Source organism: Odocoileus virginianus, chromosome 3 (genome assembly GCF_023699985.2).
Source record: "Odocoileus virginianus isolate 20LAN1187 ecotype Illinois chromosome 3, Ovbor_1.2, whole genome shotgun sequence".
NCBI lineage: Eukaryota > Metazoa > Chordata > Mammalia > Artiodactyla > Cervidae > Odocoileus > Odocoileus virginianus.
The window spans coordinates 67,229,703-67,247,924 of NC_069676.1; the positions used below are offsets into that span (position 1 = coordinate 67,229,703).

The following is an 18,222-nucleotide window of genomic DNA, read 5'->3' on the forward strand; positions in this document are numbered from 1 at the left end:
GTGTTTAGTTACATCCAGCTCTGAATGGTAGATTATTTGTTTCTATCAGAAAATAGTAATGTTTGTGCACAAGTTCCTTATTAAGCTAATTTCCCTTCCTTGGTCATAAAGACATCCCATAAAATCTCCCAGTGATTAAAACTATAGGTTGTTCTCCTAAGGAAGCAGTGCTACTTAAAAACAGCTTCCTAGAGAACAAGTGGTTGAATCTTAACAGTTTAAAACCTAACTCCTAAGTAGTAAACAAATAGTTTTTAAATAACTAAATTTTAAAAAAATCAAGACTTTATTGAATATATGTTACACAACATTCTTTAACATTTAGGTCTCAGCATAGTTTAGATGAGAAACAATTGTTGTCATTCAAGTCTACAAAATGAAATAGGCTTGTGAAGATTTGAAATACAGATGAAGGTAGCATGAAGCAAAGCTTAAATATTAAGCAACTAAAGCAATGAAGGTGAAATAGCAAACATGGTATGTCTAGATTTTAAATACCACCAAGTTTCATTTTTTAAAAAATGAAAGTGGTTTATAACAAACACCACTGAGAACTGCCATAAAAAAATATTTAGATAAAACCTGATCTCTCCCAGTTCTTTTTGCCTTTATGTTACTTCTTCATTTCCGTCACTCTGCAGTTAGAAGTTTTGATTACGCAAAACCTGCTCTGCTCTGGGAGTTACCAGGTTCTTGACGTGAGCCTGAAGTGCTCCTGCTGGGTCACGGACCTGAAAGAACAGGAGGGGGCCCAGCCTGAGCCCTGGGCCAGAGCAGGGCGCTGCTGCGCGTAGAGCTCCCTGCGGCTGCAGTTCCTGAGCTGGCTCTCAGACTTGATCACGTACAGTGACTTCATGATAAACAATTTTCCATAAAGACAATCTTAGAATGGAATCAAAAGTTTTAGTTACAGCGTAATTAGGGTTGGCATTAAACTCGCCAGAAGCAAGACTGCCTACCTTTTCTAGAGTTGTAAAACAGATCCTAGCTGATATAGTAAATGTCCTAAAACTTACCCAGAACTTTGTGTTAATCCTGAGTGTGGGGTTAATAAGTAATTCCAAACACATATAGTAAGATTATGCAAAGTTTGAGCATTGAAGCCAAATGCTCAGTTATTTATGTTGCTTCAAATGAATTTTGTATTTTTATTTTTGGCATTTTTTTTCCTTTTGTATTAAGTAATCACTATGGATTATCTTTCTGGTTTAAAAAATAAATCAGTATTGCCACTAAAAAACTTCAGGTATATTATTAAAAGTACGGCACCATCAAATATAAAAATGCCTTAAAAATGTAGTACTAACAAATTCATCTGATTTTCTCAATGTTTTCTCCATTCATTAAAAATGAAAAAGGTTTTTTATAATGTGTAATTTTCATAGATAAAACATTATGGTCTCTGTGAATAAGAATTCATACTTTATGCATGAAAACTTCACCGTCTTTATGGTTCCTGCTGCTTGTTCCCCAGGATCAAGTCCCATCGGACAGCTCTGAGGAATTCTTGCACTTAGAAAGAGGGCTCTCTGTGGAGAGAGGTCAATATCAAAATTCAGATATTACCACCTTTTGTGAACTCGATAAAATCAGTAAGGACAGGGAGAATAAAGCCTTTCCAGCTCAGTAGGATTAAGAACTAGTTCCTAGAGAGTATGTTTTCACTCCAAGATTGACACTAGCCTATCCACTTGGAGTCAGAATTTGAAAGGTTAAGAATGTAGTTATGAAAATGTGCAGAAAATATTAAATACTGGTGGCAAATAAATATATCTTAATATGTTCTAACAAGCAAATGTATATTTAAGATAATATAGTCCTGCTTTATTAAAGAAAAGATCCAAATTTTCTTGGTTGGGTATAGGGATACTTTACCACCCTTTTAGTAGGATGTTAGATAATCTTTTCTGAGCTGATTAACAGTAAACCTTGGAGAAATCAGTTTTAATACAAAAAATAATTCAGCATTTCTGTCGTCATCCCGTGCCTTTTAGGCGTGTCCAAACTGTACTGAGAAGAACTTCACGTTCAAAAGAAGGTACTGTCAGTGATTCTTCACACATAGAATTCAAGAGTTCTTTGTGTATTTCACATCACTTTCCTCCTCATCTCATGCATAATTTATTGCAATAGTTTTTTTTTAATAAAATATTCCCCTAATATCTTTTCTTCAGTTTAATCTAGCACAATTTGCAAGTGCCTCTTTATAGACTGTTGGTTTTAACCACTGCCTCAACATTTACTTCTTAGTGCAGCTTTAAAAATCTGAGTCTCCAATTTCATTCAGTCCTGATGCTCTGGTGTTCTGTCATTGTGGTACAGGTCCATGAAACCAGCAGCCTGCTAATGTCTTTGTGCTGAAATATAGTAAAGAAAAGGAAGAAAACGTAGTTAAGCACAAGTTAATTATGATAAAAATGATGTCCTTGTTTTTTCAAGTCCTATATAGATTGTGGGATCACACCTGATTTTTTTTTTCACTTAAAACCAATTTAATTTGACCAGTGTGCATTTTTTTGAGAAAACAACTTCCTATTCTTTCTAAAGTATATCTGGCCAAATTCCAACACAAATAAAATGGTTGTCACCTTCACATAGTCAATTTGCACTTGAGTGTATTTTGCAGCACTTATTTGTGAATGTTTGCCTAATAAAAGGGGGATTTTAGCTTCGTTCTTTACACGGCCATTTCACAAGTAACAATATAAAAGTTTGCAAGTCAGCTTTGCCGCGTGGACCATGAAACACCAGCAGTCTTCCTCTAGCACAGACTACCTACAGGATTAAGAATCAAATTTATATACAAAACCAGGTAAAAACTGCTGCACATGACACTGTCTACACACATGTAAGAGTGAAACAGAGAGAGAGGGGTGGAGGATGCCTCCCCGGGATAGACACACAGCACATCCAAAGGCATCAGCAGTACTGTTTTGCAGCTAGAAGACAACTGGTTCCATCGACCATAGTGTCCTTGTTACACCAGCAGACCCACTCTGCACTGTACCTCCAACAGAAAGCCCAACTCTGAACAGAATATTTATAGAGGACGAGGCTTATCAAAATCACTACTAAGGAGCATGACCAGAAGGCCCAACATTACAACCTCGCTTTGATCTCAAGAAGTGGTACAATCCCATTGAAACCCTCTACACTTGCCTTCCAACCTGGAGGCCTAAGTACCAGTAAGGGTTTGAGTTCCAAGAGAGGTGATCTGTGGAAAGAATGATTTTTTGTCAAATGTATTTTTAAACCAAAGATATGGTATCTTCAGTGGAATAATAATAGACAAAGCAAAAAGGGAAAACCATCCCCCATCCTTCCCAGTATCTGACTTCCAAACATTTCAGAGTAGGTGTAGTTCTCATTTTTTGATAGCATTCTTGATCTTATAAACTTCCCAGTGCTGCCATGCTTCATTCACTTACTGGATCAAGGCTTATAAATTTCACAGGGCATTCTATCACATTTCTTCTCAAGCAATAGAAAGTTACTTCTAGCCATAAATATGCACACATCAAAACAACAGTAGTCTATGCTTACTAAAGCAATGGAATCATTAACATGATTTTAAAATCTGACATTGAGCTAAGAAAAGTTCTTATTTTCTAAGACTATTACACTAATATAATACTAATAAATTTAGACTCATGGAAATTTGGAAGTAAATATCCCCATTTTATAAACTGAAAGAGAAAAAAAGGTACAGAGCCAATTCTATATACAATTCTATTTCTATTTCTGACCTTCCCAATATTTGGCTTCAACCTTAGGCCTATTCAAGTTGGCAGGAAAGCCAAGGATTGAAGCTTACTACTCCTCCTATGAGAGATGAAGAAAACTGAAAATGCTATTCCCTCAAGGGGTCACCAGTACCTAAGACTCCTATATAATATATAGAGTCCAAAATATCCCAGCCACAATCTCTGATCCAAAATGTGCCATTCTGACCTGGTTTGCAAATTTCAGCTCATACACAATGATACAGCCCAATTACAGTTCTTCACTAGCTTCAAACAGCAGAGTTATGTAGCATTAATTCAAGGAAGCAAAAAAAAAAAAAATCCTCAATTCAAGAGCAGCATGACGACAAAAATCCCTAAGCCCTTCCTGCAGTACAAAAGCCCCAAAGAAGCTTTTTGTGCATTATTCAAGGTTTTACTAAATGGGAAGAAACAGATTACAGCTGCACTTCAGCATTATCTTTTGCCACCATCTTGAATTTTGATTTGCCTTATGTAAATGACAATGGTTTTGAGGTTGATTTAATTCACTAAGTGTATGTTCATATACAGATATATATTCTTATATATTAAGTAATGACTAAATAAAGTAATGAATATAAAAGAGACAAAAGACCGAGAAAAGACAAGTCCGCTAACTGACTTTCTGTGGAGCCTCAGTCGCTACTTGACATAATTCTGCAACTGGCCACCCAGCCTCTCCCACCCTGTGAGGTAACTCCTCTCCATTCATGAAGTGCTCTGGAGGTGGCTCTCCTTTCTTTTAACACAACAAGTAATACTGACTGAAAGCTATTTTCACTCACAAAAACGATCACCAGTCTGAGGTACACCCAGCTACCAAGGTCAATGAAAACAAAGGAAAAAGAACCAGTGCATTCTTTTATGTCTAGCCTAATCTACTTAGGGAATGGTAAGTGATGACATGATGCCCTCTTCACTTTGTGGCAGGGCTTAACACAGACAGACCTGCCCGTCTCACTGTTAACTTCAATGCTCCCAGTCTGAATCCACAGTGGTCTGTCACACTAAGGGAGCAGCAGGACTCGTCACTGTCTGATGTAATAGCTGCCATTTGTTGAGACCTATGGTAGAAAAAACCAAGTTAACAAAAATAGAGCATTTGAGTTCTTTTTCATCCATTTACCAAAAAAAAATAGACTAAAATTCAGTTGAATTTTCATAATGAATTTATTCTAGATAGCTTGCTGGCTTCACACAATGGGAAGCGCTGGTAGACTTGAGGTGTGTACACACCAGTCTTGGCCAGGAGAGGGCACTCTCCAGCCCAAGTCAGTTGAGCCACAAAATGCCTTAAGGCTCATGAAAATGTTGCCTGCCAAAGCTAACTCACAGTTTAATTCTCCTGACAAAAATTTTGTACTAGCCTAACACTAGCCTAGTGGTGAAACAGCCCTGATCGTCTCAGTATTCAACAAAGGCCAAAGCTGTCATCCCTACCAGTATCATATCATTAACAAGATCAGAGACTGCTTTGACAAATCGCCAAAACTGCCTGAATCCCTCTATAACGCCAGTGGCACCTCTGCGTACCATTCAACAGCTGAACTTACTGTGACGTCAAACCTGCTTGAAATAGGTTTGACAAGGTAAGCTTTCTCTGAGGCTATCAGAAGACAGACCAAACACTAAGCAAAGGGTTACTGTTAAGGCTTCTTTTTTATTAACCTATTTGCTTGTTTCCTTTTTTCTCTACTTTTAAGTACAGTATAAGTAAGAAACACTCATGTATCATATCAGTGTAGGCAACTCTGGGATCACTGATTTAGATAATGTCCAGTCCATATATTTTTAAGTTCTAAATCAGAAATAGTAGCTAATCAAAACCTTAAAAAAGGCTTTTCTGATACTGAAAAAGAAAGAAACTTTACACACCTTAACTATAAACATGCTTACTGAATTTTAACTCAAGAACAGATTTCTTAATAAATGAGGTTCAATAATGAGGTTATTTACCCTTTTGTTTATGGGAAAACAAATATACTATTAGCTATAACCCAACAGCAATCACACAAGTAGAAATATGAATGCACAAAGAATTATCTTTTGAACCTCTCCCTCCATGGGTAAAACTTAGGTTTCAACAATCATTCTAAAGAATCTCCTTTTCACTTCTAGGCAAGAGGAGGGTCAAAAAAGCTGCATCAAAGAATAATCTTACCCTATGCATTAACCCCACCAGTGCGCAGAAATGCTGTGTAAAATATTAACATGCAAGACCCCAGTCTACAGAGCCTGGCCTGTGAGTCTTTTGTACTAAGACTGAGTTTCCCCTCAACGCTTTTAGGGTCTCAAGGTTTTTCTTTAGAATTGACCACATAGGATCCATTAGGAAGAACCAGGAAAACCTGACAGTGAGGTAGTAAATAGAAGGAGAACCTCATGAAAGGCAGGATTTCATTGGAAATTATTTTTGTCCTTTTTAAGAGAAAAGCTTATATGCCACAATCGCAACTATTCCCTGGGATGCAAGCAAAGACATAAAGGGGCAAACCAGAACAGGGTAAGAATCTTCCTTTTTTAGAGCACAGGAAGAAATGAAGAGGGGGAGGTCATGCTCTTACAGCAAAGCCCAGAATTAAAAACTAAAGAACTAAAATTACATACATCCTGCTGCCTCTCTTAATACAGTGTAGCATGATGCAACATGAACCACCAGGAAAAACATTTTACAATAGACATTCTGGTTTTTCAGCCTCAATGCTGTTTTTCTAACTGGTTCTTTTTTAGGGTTTTAGACAAACTGCATAGTTCTTCCCAGCATTCCAAGACTCCCACCAAGATGTGCCACTCCCAGCTGGACTCCCTGCTAAAAACTAAATGGTAAGGGGAAATCACAGGTTGGTAAACAACAGCACCTCAAAAATGAGCTGCGGATAGAAATGACTACCCTCTGGAAAAGACAACCACAACACACACAGATCAAGGCCTTGGAATGTGAGGTATTTCCCTGCTAGAAATGGGAAACAATCTCCTACTCAATCATACCAGTGGCACTAAGAAGGAATGTTCAAGTTAATGTCCACTTTTTTACCAATTGGCAAAATATTAATAAACACTGAGGTTCCAGGAAAAGAAAAGAAAACCAAAAAACGCTAATTTATGCTACTTAAAAGCTGACAAGTATACCTCTGTGGTTCTAATGCCTTTGGAAAGTCTTCCTAAGAGGACCTCTGCCCCACTGCACCCCGCCAGCTCAGACACTGCTCATGCCTTTGAAGGCCTTCTGAGATGGTGACTGGTCATTAGTACACAAATGTCTGAAGCACAGTTACTCTTCCTCATTCAAGAGCTGCATTGTTCACGGACTTCTCACTATAATCTCCATGACCTCCAACCTAGTTGTTCTTCACAGGTGACTGTTGAGACTATTCAGATCATGCCACTTTTAGGTATCTGATCATACTGTGATTAGTGGGATTTTCAGATAAGAAAATGGCAACCCACTCCAGTACTCTTGCCTGGAAAATTCCATGGATTGGAGGAGCCTGGTGGGCTACAGTCCACGGGGGTTGCAGAGTCGGACATAACTGAGCAACTTCACTTTCACTTTCAGACAAGAAAATTTAACACTTTAAAAAAAAAGTTTATACTGCATGTATGTTGCAGAAAGATACTATCCAAAGCTACCAGAATGAAATTTCTATGCCACATACAGAAAGTGGTAGTTATAACAGCAAGTATTTAATGTTAAGTCTTAAGGCCAGGCACTTTATTGCATTGATCATTTAAATTCTCACAGTTACCTTTTGAAGAGGTACTATTTTTCTCCCCATTTCACAGATCACGACACTGAAGTAACCTGCCTAGGATCACACAGCTTGGAAGTGGCAGATCCAAGTCAGGCTTTGCCTAGGAAGTCTAGCTCAAGAGCCTGTACTTTCCACCATGTGCCTGAAAAGTGAAAAAGAACGATCCTTTGCTCAATTAAAAGACTGATACCAAGCACTATTAGTGCAAAAATGTTAACAAACACTCCAGCTCACCTGCATCTGGCAAGTTATATTCTTATAAGTATCCATTTCTATCATTTACACTCAACAGGATGATCCTCTCACATTTCTTCAAAAAAAATGAAGTCTCCCCAGGCAAGCGGGGGCGGGGCGGGGGTACCTATGATAAAGTATAATAGGGAAAGTACCTGGGGAAACGGGGTGGGGGTAGGAAGGGGATGTACTCCTTCCAAGATTTTTCAGTAGCTTTTGTGCTCACTTAGGCAGCACATTTATCAAGCTTTTTCGGTAGCTTTTAAGCAAATCTTTGTGCTGCAGACAACTAAGTGAGGGATACTGAGGATTACAAAATTATCTTAAATATTTAAACAACAAAAAGCCCTTGCTAAAACTTGATGTGCATTATAATTACAAGTTTTTTTAGCTTACATGAAAAAAATTATAATACAACCATCATAACACTTTGGCTATGTAACTAGGGGTACCTAGTTTTACTTCTAGATAGCTGCGCTGGGTAGAAAAAAATCATAAGGAGGTTTAATTATGGTTCTGGCAATAAAAGCACTCTAAGATTTCTAAGTCAATAAAAAGAAGTTAACTGTCACATTCTTATAAGGAAAATTCCATACTTAAATAATGGCTGTGTTTTCAACTTATTTTTTAATGAGATCTTAACAAATATCAAAAACTTACAAGAATATTTATGTTTAAACTAAGCTTAAAGACAAGTAATTTTAGAACTGGCCAGTTTTCAACATCAAAGTTTTATGAAATTGTTTCACAAACCAAAATGTCTAAAGCAAAAGGCCCACAAGTTAGACTGCATATACTACAGCCATCTAATTTATTCAGTGAACAGTGAGAATTTGACTGAAATTCACTCTTTTGATAAATCCTGCTAACTTCTGAGTCTGGTTTCATTTCCTTTACAGATCCCCACAACCAGTCTTTATGCTAGCATGACACAGGATCGTATGAGAAAAAATTCAAGTCTGGCAATATAGTTTTTTTTCAGAGATTAATTAGATGCATTAAAACCTGACTCTATCCAAGATGGATTTTAAGACAGGGTATAAAAATTCAGTATTTCCTACCAGAGTGTGGTAAACAAGATGATCTTAGAATTCCAAACAGAATTATCTACATATGTCAAAGAATATCTTTTTTCATTAGTAGTCCTGATATAAAAAGTGTAAAAACAGTACCCATATTATGAAAATATGGTAAAGAGTATGATGACATGTAAACAAAGTTTTGGAAACTAATTAATTCCAGTACTAAAATCATTTAAATGATTTTCCTATTCACAAAATTGTCATTAGGAAGTGACGGTTTTAACCCAAAACCTACTCTGGTAAATAAAATTTCTTAAAAATTTTACCAAGAGGTAGTTATAATTCTTAAAAGTGGGCACCAGTAGCAGAGTGCAGGACTGACTGTAGGTTGGTGAGGAAGGAATGCTGGAAACCAGGCTGCCAGAACAATGCCATCCAACCTTAGACGACTGCTACCCAAAACCAAATTATAGATGGATGGTAGTGACGACTACTCAACAGTGTGGATTCGCTCAATGCCACAGAACTGTTTAAAATGGTAAACTGGGTTAGGTATATTTAATGAGTTTTTAAATACCAAAAAAATAAAATCCCAGCAAATTACAATGCTCTATTAATATAAAAGAAATGAGCTCCACCTACAGTCACAAAAAAAGTAAACAGGAAAAAGGCCCTGTTTGAGTCTACAAAGGTTAAATCTCTTACTTGAGTAGGTAAACAAAGAGCTGAGCTGTTTCTCTTCTCATCTCAGTGTCAACTCTCCATGGTAAAAACACCAAGACATCCTGGAAAACTAAAAATACATATATCATCTATATCCCTAGGATTGTAACTGCTAAAGCTTTCATCCTTTAACATTTCTGTTCACTCTTTGTTGAAATCAGGTACACAGTAAACATACACAAGCAAACAGAGTGGGAAGAGCCTAGTAACTAAGTCAGAACGAGGTGAAAGTAATTGAGACAGCTTAGCTGTTTTATTTCTCCTGACAACCGGCATGGCACCAGCCTCCTGTTCTATTTCTGAATTCCCTCTATCAGGCATTTTAATTGTTTTAATATCAACCATACTAGTATAGTCCCAAAGAAAAAAGTAAATTTGTCCCAACTCACAAATAGGGTCTTCAGAATTCTCTGGCAAATCCCCTACTGGAGACCACCACTGGATACAAATCAGAACACGGTCCTGACTTTACATATTACCAACTTTTCTAGACATTTGCCAGTCTCTTCTCTGCTATGAGTAGTAACAAATGTGAACCAGTGCAGCACAGAGTGTAGAGAAATTAACAACTTAAAAGAGAAAATCTAATTTTAGATCCAAATTATTGGTTCCTTAAGGTATTCCAGTTCCCAACTCAGTTACTTTATATAAAAAGGATGTATATAAAGGAATGTAAATGTGTTCTTCAGCATAACCACTAGTAAGTACCACCGGCTCAAATAGGGGTGCAACTCATTATTTTCACATAAGAAATTCAGACAATGTATATATTCATTTAGTTGATTTTTAAGTTCCATATTCCTTTGCCTGCAGTCTACCCTCATATCTATATTCCTACTGTCTTTTTTACTCATTACTATAAACTTTACTCATAATATCCAAGTAGGGACAGTGTCAAGTCCCACAAATGGGCTTCAGACGAGTGAATTCTTTCTGTTTCACTGATAACTTAGATCTCTGGTTCCACATCTAGAAAAAGCTCCTTCCAAATTTAAACCAGACCCTTTCTGATCTATAAATTCTAGAAAACTAAAACACACTCTGATGCTTTACATTTCTGAAGATTTCTAGAAATAGACATCTTTAGCCTTCACAGCTTTTACTTTGCCTAGTTTTTCACCTTTGCTAATCTTGTTCTAACCAGTCTTCTTGGACCACTAGAGACTTGGCCTAGTATTCTAAGCCTAGTATTCTCTCTGCACAGGGGAAAATACCCACTTGGTTGTCTTCATAGAAAGATTGCTCCCCTGGTGGTTCAGACGGTAAAGAGACCACCTGCAACGCGGGAGACCTGGGTTCGATCCCTGGATTGGAAAGATCCCCTGAAGGAGGGCACGGCAACCCACTCCAGTATTCTTGCTTGGGAAATCCCACTAACAGAGGAGCCTGGCAGGCTACAGTCCATGGGTTCACAAAGAAACACGACTGAGCGACTAAGCACAAGACAGAGATAAGTGTCTTCTTTTTTGTCATTAAAAAGAAACTTAAAAATGACTACAATTACCCAATTCAATTCTATCTCCATCTACAGTGGACCCTGGATAAATATATCTTAGCTGCTTAAAAAAATTCTCTTTGAATAAAACACTGTTTAGTATGCAGCTATTGGTATGCAGTGTTTAGAACATACAGTACATCTTAAAGATTACAGAATTTCTTTCAAACTAGTTTCCTTATTGAAAATTCAGATGAAATATGCCAGACTGCTGGTTTAAAACTGAGGGCTTACTTGGCATGATTAGAGATCATGCACAATTGTGATTATGCTTCAACTTTTTCCTCAAAGGTATGGATTGTATCAAATTAAGTTTGACTTTTATATTCAACAATCATGATTTTTTCTTCTTTTCCCCATGGCTTCTGAAACAAATTTAGTTTATCCCACAAGAGCACATTTGCCTGAGCACTTGACTACATTAGCAATATCCACTGTCAAAAACATGTTAGGATAAAACTCACCTGGATCATTTCACAAGACGTTAGAATGACATAACTTAGGTGACTTTGCCTAGTTTAAAACTTCCTAAACCTTAGATGTGAAACTTTCAAAAAAACAACTGAATGAACAAATTCACTAATCTGAAACAAATACTCTGAAAACCTTTAAGATACTTCCTTAAAACCCCTCAGTCACACTGAACTTCTTTCAGCCTATTATAATCAAAGAATTTAAAAAATACTAGTTATTTCTGTTTGCAGGAAAGAATATGTTCTATTCAAGTGAAACATCTTTTTTTAAATTGTGTGTTTATTATAATCAAAAAGCATTGACTGAGTTCCCCAGAAGAAATTCTACTTGTAGAAATCAGTACCTTACCTTAAGGAAGCTGACAGACTATTGATCTCAGTCTCCATTAAAATCCTTTCATAATTCCATAGGAACTACAGTATTTCAAACTGATTACTTAGGAATCCACAAAAAGTTGCTCTCTTTAAAAGTCCCAAGTTTCCAAAAGTGTCAAATTGACATTATATCATACTTAAAGGTTAAGTTGGATGCATACAATATGAAACCAACTTAAAAATATTGGGAGAAACTTGCCTCCAAAAGGCCATCAGATTTTTCACTAAGAATACAAAAGCTAAAAATGGAAAATAAGAGATCAAATCTTAGGGACAGATGGACCATGTAGAAAATAGTTAGCTAAGTTACAAGCCCCAAAAGCAATGATACCTGAGGCAGAAGAGATCAAGCAGAAAAGAGTTTGTAATTACCCAAATGTAAAACAAACCAAAAAAAAATGAAGCATGCGATGAAATATTAAAGCTAAATATGAAGTAATTAAAACCCATGTACTTATGAGAAACTGGCTGGAGGACAGGCTCAAATCTAGAAGCTTATCAGACCTCTAAACTACAAAACCTCATTTAAAGAATATATTGATTAGTCCCTCATTTGAATTTTATCTATGCTCAGATTATATATTCCCTGATAGGGCAAATATAGGTGATTTTTTTTTCATCTTCTCTATATACTATTACAAAGAATAATTTTCTACCATCCTGAAATTTTTCAAAGCTTTTTGAGAAACACACACAAATAATTTGGATTTAGTCGATTTTATTTACAGCTTGTTTTTTTTTTTACATTTCAAAGCATTACACAATTACAGTTTCTCATTTTCTGACCTGCAAACAGATAACCTTAAACGGAAATTTTTTTTAAAAATTATCAAACTAGGTACATCCAGAATGCAACAATTACATATATGACAATTAATTCACAAAGTGTAATTTACCGGGACGTATCCTAAGAATTTAGGAACAGCCAGTCAGTCAGGAGAAATCTGACCAAATTTAGCAATCAACTATTTACATATCCAAAGACAAACCTATCTAAACTCCCAAACCAGAAGTTTGAAAGTTTTTAAGTCCCCACTGGACAAGAGAGAGGGCGCGATGATTCAGACCTAGCCAGCCTTTACAGTCTTAATCCTCAGTACTGGGCTGCTTCCCCAGTCTGCAACTCAACAGCAAGCATCGCAGTTTGTCAGACATCCAAGTATCAAACTCCTGTGCCATTGTGCACATAGAAAGTACTGGTTAATTAAAAAACAAGAAGTCATTAAATATCCTTACTATTCCCCCCAGCTCACCAGCCCTTAAGATCCCAGATATGCAACCTGTGTCACACAGTGACAGGTGATATTTTATATATGTATGCATCTATGTACACACATACATGTACATGTGTGTATACATATACACATACACACAGTACTAAGTACAAATGGCAATTAACAGTCCCTGCAAAAATTCATTTTCAGTTCAGGCTATGGCTCCTATGCCTTGGGATGGTTTTAGACTTCAAAACTGAAAAATACTGCTAAAATCTCCTTTCCTAAAGACAAAATTTGATTGCTTGTTCAGTTTAAGCTTCTGTCTAAAAATGGCTATAAGGTTACGTATAAAAAAGCAGCCAGCTGAGTGCAGTCTCTCTCGGGTTTGGCCGAGCTGTCTTGCAGAAGTCACCCCTCGCTAGACTAGAAAACCTGGGCGCCTCCCAAGGTTCCTGCCTACCTTACTGTCCACGCTCACGTTTCAAACTGTGTCAGCAGAGCCCGCACTTCAGGGGTCAGCTGCTTGGCAGCCTTAGCTGCCTCTGTGATAGCCTTGCGATACAGGCCCTTTCTCTTCTTATTAAAGCGTGACTGGAAGTTTTCTAAAAAGGGGGAGAGTTGCGAAAGAGCCAGAAAAGATGTTGTTGGAGACCCAAACCAAGAAATACGGGCCTCCTGTCGGACTAAAAGGCCGCTATCTTTCCGGCTCACAGTTATGGTAAGAATACGGGCTGGCCACCAGGGGAAGCCATAGATCTTGGCCCAGACAATGTCCCCTACACATATGGTCCTGCCATCTGGTGTGACGCACTTAGAGACGTTTTTGGAAAAGACTTTCATTTTCAAGGAATTACTGAGCTTTTTCTCTTCCTTTGAAGAGGAGGAAGTGGAGGTGGAAGGTGCATGCATACAGCCTGGAGGAAAATCAAAACTTTCAGAAGAACTACACTCAGAGTTGGAGGATTTCAAATCATCTGTGCTATCAATGCTACACACTGAAGCACTGGAAGAGTCAGATTTCTTTTGATTTAGGGTCATGTAAACAGAGATACTGCTTTTGCTGCCCTTTCTGCCCAGGGTCTGCGGTTCCTCCTGCTCACCAGGCACAAGCACTGCAGTTGTGTCCTGAACCCCACTGCTGGCCTCTTCAGGGCCTTTGGAGGGACTCTGACTTTCTGAAGGGGCCTCACCTGCTGAGCGGGTAGAGGTGCAACGGGACTGGGGCTTGGGTGCCATCTTGCTGCTTCGCATTTTCTCCAGCCCGGTCTTCAGAGAAGAGTCATTTTCTTCATTCCTGTATCTCTGGGGCTTTAAACGAACCCGGGGTGGAAGAGAGCCTGAGCTAGGGTTCTGGTATCGGCGTGTGAAATGGACCTTTGAATGCGCACTTCTGGATGTAGAGGTTTCACTCTGCTTCTTCTGTGCCTTTTCTTTGGCAATTTTCAGCACTTCCCGAGCTTTTGCATGATCCATGTTTTTATTCTGGAGCACTTTTTTAGTATTTAACTGAGCTTTTGATGTATTTGCCTGAGCAGAAACTTTGACTACTCTGCCTCTGCTGTGAGTAATATTTGAAACCTTAACCACAGCATTTCTTTTCTGGCTTTCATTTTGGTTTCTCCCATCCATCTTATGGTCAGTTTTCAGTTTTTTGTTCACAGTAGTTACACTTTCATTTCTCCGTTTTTTATCTTCATATTTAGAAGAGTCACTTGCACTACCACCTTTTCTAATTTCTTTTTTTTCAGCAACAACACTGTTTTTACACTTGTCACACAAAACTTGCCTGGGTCGTAGTTTAATAGCATTCATTATTGAAGTAGGTTCTTCCCTGTACATTTTTCGTTTGGGTCGCTTAATTTTCCGGGGAGGCGGCTGAGGTATTGATTGGTTATATGTGTCCCTGATAAACAAAGGGGGAGGATAAGGTGCTCCTTCATGGAAGAGAGGTGGTGGTTTGGAAGTCCACAGGCTTTCGGCCAAGCTGAGCTCAGGAGGCGGGACAGGAGAAGGGTCGTTGGGAACAGCACCATTCACTTCACGCTTGACTTCTGTCCCTTCTTGGAATGTATTACTTTGGAGCTGCATGGCTTCGGGTTTATCCTTATATTCCCTTTTGGGAAATACTGTCACAGGGATCCCATGGGGCCCAAACCTTTGAAAGAAATGAAAGGAAAAAAAGAAGCCATTAAGTTAGTATCTACAATCCCGTGTCTTGAAAGACCACCTACTGTTTATGTCACCTTTCTTGAAAAGCTATTTCACTTTAAAAAACAAACCGAAACCTACAGTTGGACCTCCCCACAAAAGTCCCAACGCACACCATTTCATTTGTTTGGTCTTACATTGTGGCATATACTCAACAGGAAATACTCAATAGTTGCTCTAAGAGATGCCATGAGAGCTGCTGTTATTTAAAATAGATCTCTTCAGTCTTGAATCAGTAAGGCGATTCTGTCAGATAGCTTAATATTTAATGTCATTTGCTGTAACACTCTCTCAACTAGACACGTCCAATAAATGCAATTATAAATGTGTAGTATATGGATTTTCCTCTGGTTATATAATAGCTTTTAAAAGCTTCACAAATTTTAAGAAAAAAATAAAAATAAAAGCTTCACAAAGCAAATTTGCCCTTACCAACACCAAAATATTGAATCAGTAAAATCCTATCTCAACTTTATTGTTTAAACCCTAAAAATTCACAGGTATTTGATTCTCTACTGTTCTACCCTAGCTCAGCCCGTTCATCCACCCCACCCTATCCCCAAGGATAGGTAACCTCAAAAGCAGAGAGCTGTAGAACTATGGCTTTCGAGCTTTTTAAAATCACATCCCACATTAAGAAATATTTTCACATTGCAATCCAATACAATGTTTATGCATGTATATGTGCACGCATACATACAGAAATGCACACAACTGAGCAGAAGCATCACTAAATACTTAAACTTGTAATATATTATACATAATTGTATTTTTTTCTACTCTGGTCTATTTTCATTTGTTTTGATGCTAGTCAGATGCATTAAATGGATTTCAAAACTCCCTTACAGATCCAAACCGAGTTTGTGAAGCACTGGTAGAGAACAAAAATCTCTACAATGATCAATTTCTAATAAAACAAGGGTCAAATAACCTTGCTTCTCAGGTGGACTTACTGTGGTTTAATATGCCTGAGCTAAACATCAAGAACCCTTACATCTAAACTTGATATTTACTCAGAATCCTGCACATGAAAATAAAATCACTACCAATTTCATCAAGTACATGTTAACATGCTAATTTTAAGCACTAATTGAGTAAAACAGTATTAAACACAATATAGTTCTAATGTCAATCCTCTAAAGCAAAAGTGCGCAGAACCCAAGAACTGGCTTCAAATAGTCAGGTAGAACCCCTGACTTTATTAGATGCAAATGTTTTTATAGATGTTTTTCTGGAGAATGGATGAGTCTCGGTTCTCAATTCTCTAAACCATCCTTATGTCCTTGAAAATGTACTGAATTCTTCATTGGAAAGAAATCTTTAGATTGAGTTCTTAGGGCTACAGATACCTAAAATTGGGCAGGGATACAGGAAGAGCCAACACCAGGATATTTGGTTCCAAGGCCTGAGTGGTTTTCTTCCTGAAGTCTTTTGTTAGCTTGACTATGACAAACCAGCAACTTTTAGTAAATATAAGCCACAAAGGAAGAGGAAAGCCTTCTTTACCTAGGGTGGATCAAGTTTGGGTCTGTGCTAATCCACAAAGGAAGAACAAATTCCTCACTATGTCAGACTTTGCAAAATTAGCTTTCAACTGTACACTTCAATACAAAAAAAAAAAAAAAAAATTTTTTAAGTAGCTTTCTGTTCCAGTATAGCATTTTGTACCCAAGTGTTTGATTCCTGACTACTTAATCGCAACGTACTTTGAGTATTTGGCCTTATACATAAGTGCTCAACACACTTTTTCAAGATGACAGGAAGGCAAAGTATTTTTGTGTTTTATTCTGGAGCTACATAGAAAATTTAATGAGGTGAGACCACTATTTGTATTAACAACAGAATTCCCTAATTTGTATAAGAAGCCATCATTCTGTCCCATTATACTTTCACTTATTTTCATATTTGAGAAGAGAACAAATTTTCTTCCTTTCATTAGGGATAACTAAACTGCAATCATCTTAGTTTTCTTTTTTTTTTTTTTTAAACAATTTTGTATTCTCAGGCAGTACTAAACTCCTCTAAATTCAGTTTTTGCTTGTATAAAAGAGAATAGCACTATTTCCTACCTTAGAGAATTCAGGGAGGTTAATAGGTCAATAAATGTTAACCATTTTTCAAGTAATTTGATCTTACTTTCAACTAATAATTTACTTGAGTTTCAGATCCTTTCTATGTCTCATGTATCATCTGGCCAATTACTTTAAAGCTGTTTATATCAAATAAGCTGTGAAATCTGATATGTCCACCTTCATGGAGTTTTTAATAAGAACATTAGTTTCCCCACTAGATTTTTTGCCTTTCTTCTTATGCATATATAATACAAGTATTACATATTTTTAATAACATAGGGAGGCACTTAATTGTATAATGATAATGGAAATTGCAGGCCAAAAAAGAGAGAAAAAAAAAAAAGAAGCCTAACTAGTAATTGTGGGTAGTGGATTGGCAAATATTTTTTAACTGATAACAAAACTTCCAAAAAGAACCAGAACAATAAATTAAGAGGAAAAGGGCATCAATGTCCTACTCCATCTTAGTGATCATTTTGGTTACGGTTCCAGGAACAACACTTAATACCATGGCTGTTTTCAAACTAAGTGTGGAAAGGCTGGTTGCAAAATCAACTTTGTGAGTCATGTCTGTGATTTAAATTTTTTTTAAAGTGTAAATATATTTAACTGCAGTGCATCTGTCTCATGTATATGTGTATATACAGGGGTCACAGATAAAATATATGTTACTATGCTTAAGTGTGAAAGCCAATGACTTAATGAAACTGTAACCTTAATAAGAATATAAAGTAGCAACAAAACTATGGTCTCCTAAAAACCCTAAAATCTAATTTCTCAAACACAGTTGGGGAAATCTATAACACACCACCACTCAATGGTGTTTGAAAGGGGAGATTCTTAAGCCCTGCCCCAAGACTGAATGTGAAGACTCTCCTAGGGTGGAA

General features: G+C 37.2%; 1 protein-coding gene across 13 annotated transcripts in view; it reads right to left on the bottom strand.

The window, feature by feature from the left end:
• The window catches only part of PWWP2A (PWWP domain containing 2A), a 51,136-nt gene that overhangs the window by 19,255 nt on the left and 13,659 nt on the right, over positions 1-18,222 (bottom strand). For 5 of the 13 annotated variants that reach the window (XM_020903314.2, XM_070465726.1, XM_020903316.2 and 2 more), the window contains one exon: positions 12,539-15,210. In XM_020903314.2, the coding sequence (XP_020758973.1) occupies positions 13,530-15,210 (1,681 nt within the window). In that variant the 3' untranslated portion in view covers positions 12,539-13,529. Of the gene's footprint in view, positions 1-263; positions 2,358-4,712; positions 4,829-5,733; positions 7,659-12,538; positions 15,211-18,222 lie in introns of those variants that run through there. The other 8 variants (XR_011486959.1, XM_070465728.1, XM_070465727.1 and 5 more) reach the window with 5 other exon arrangements.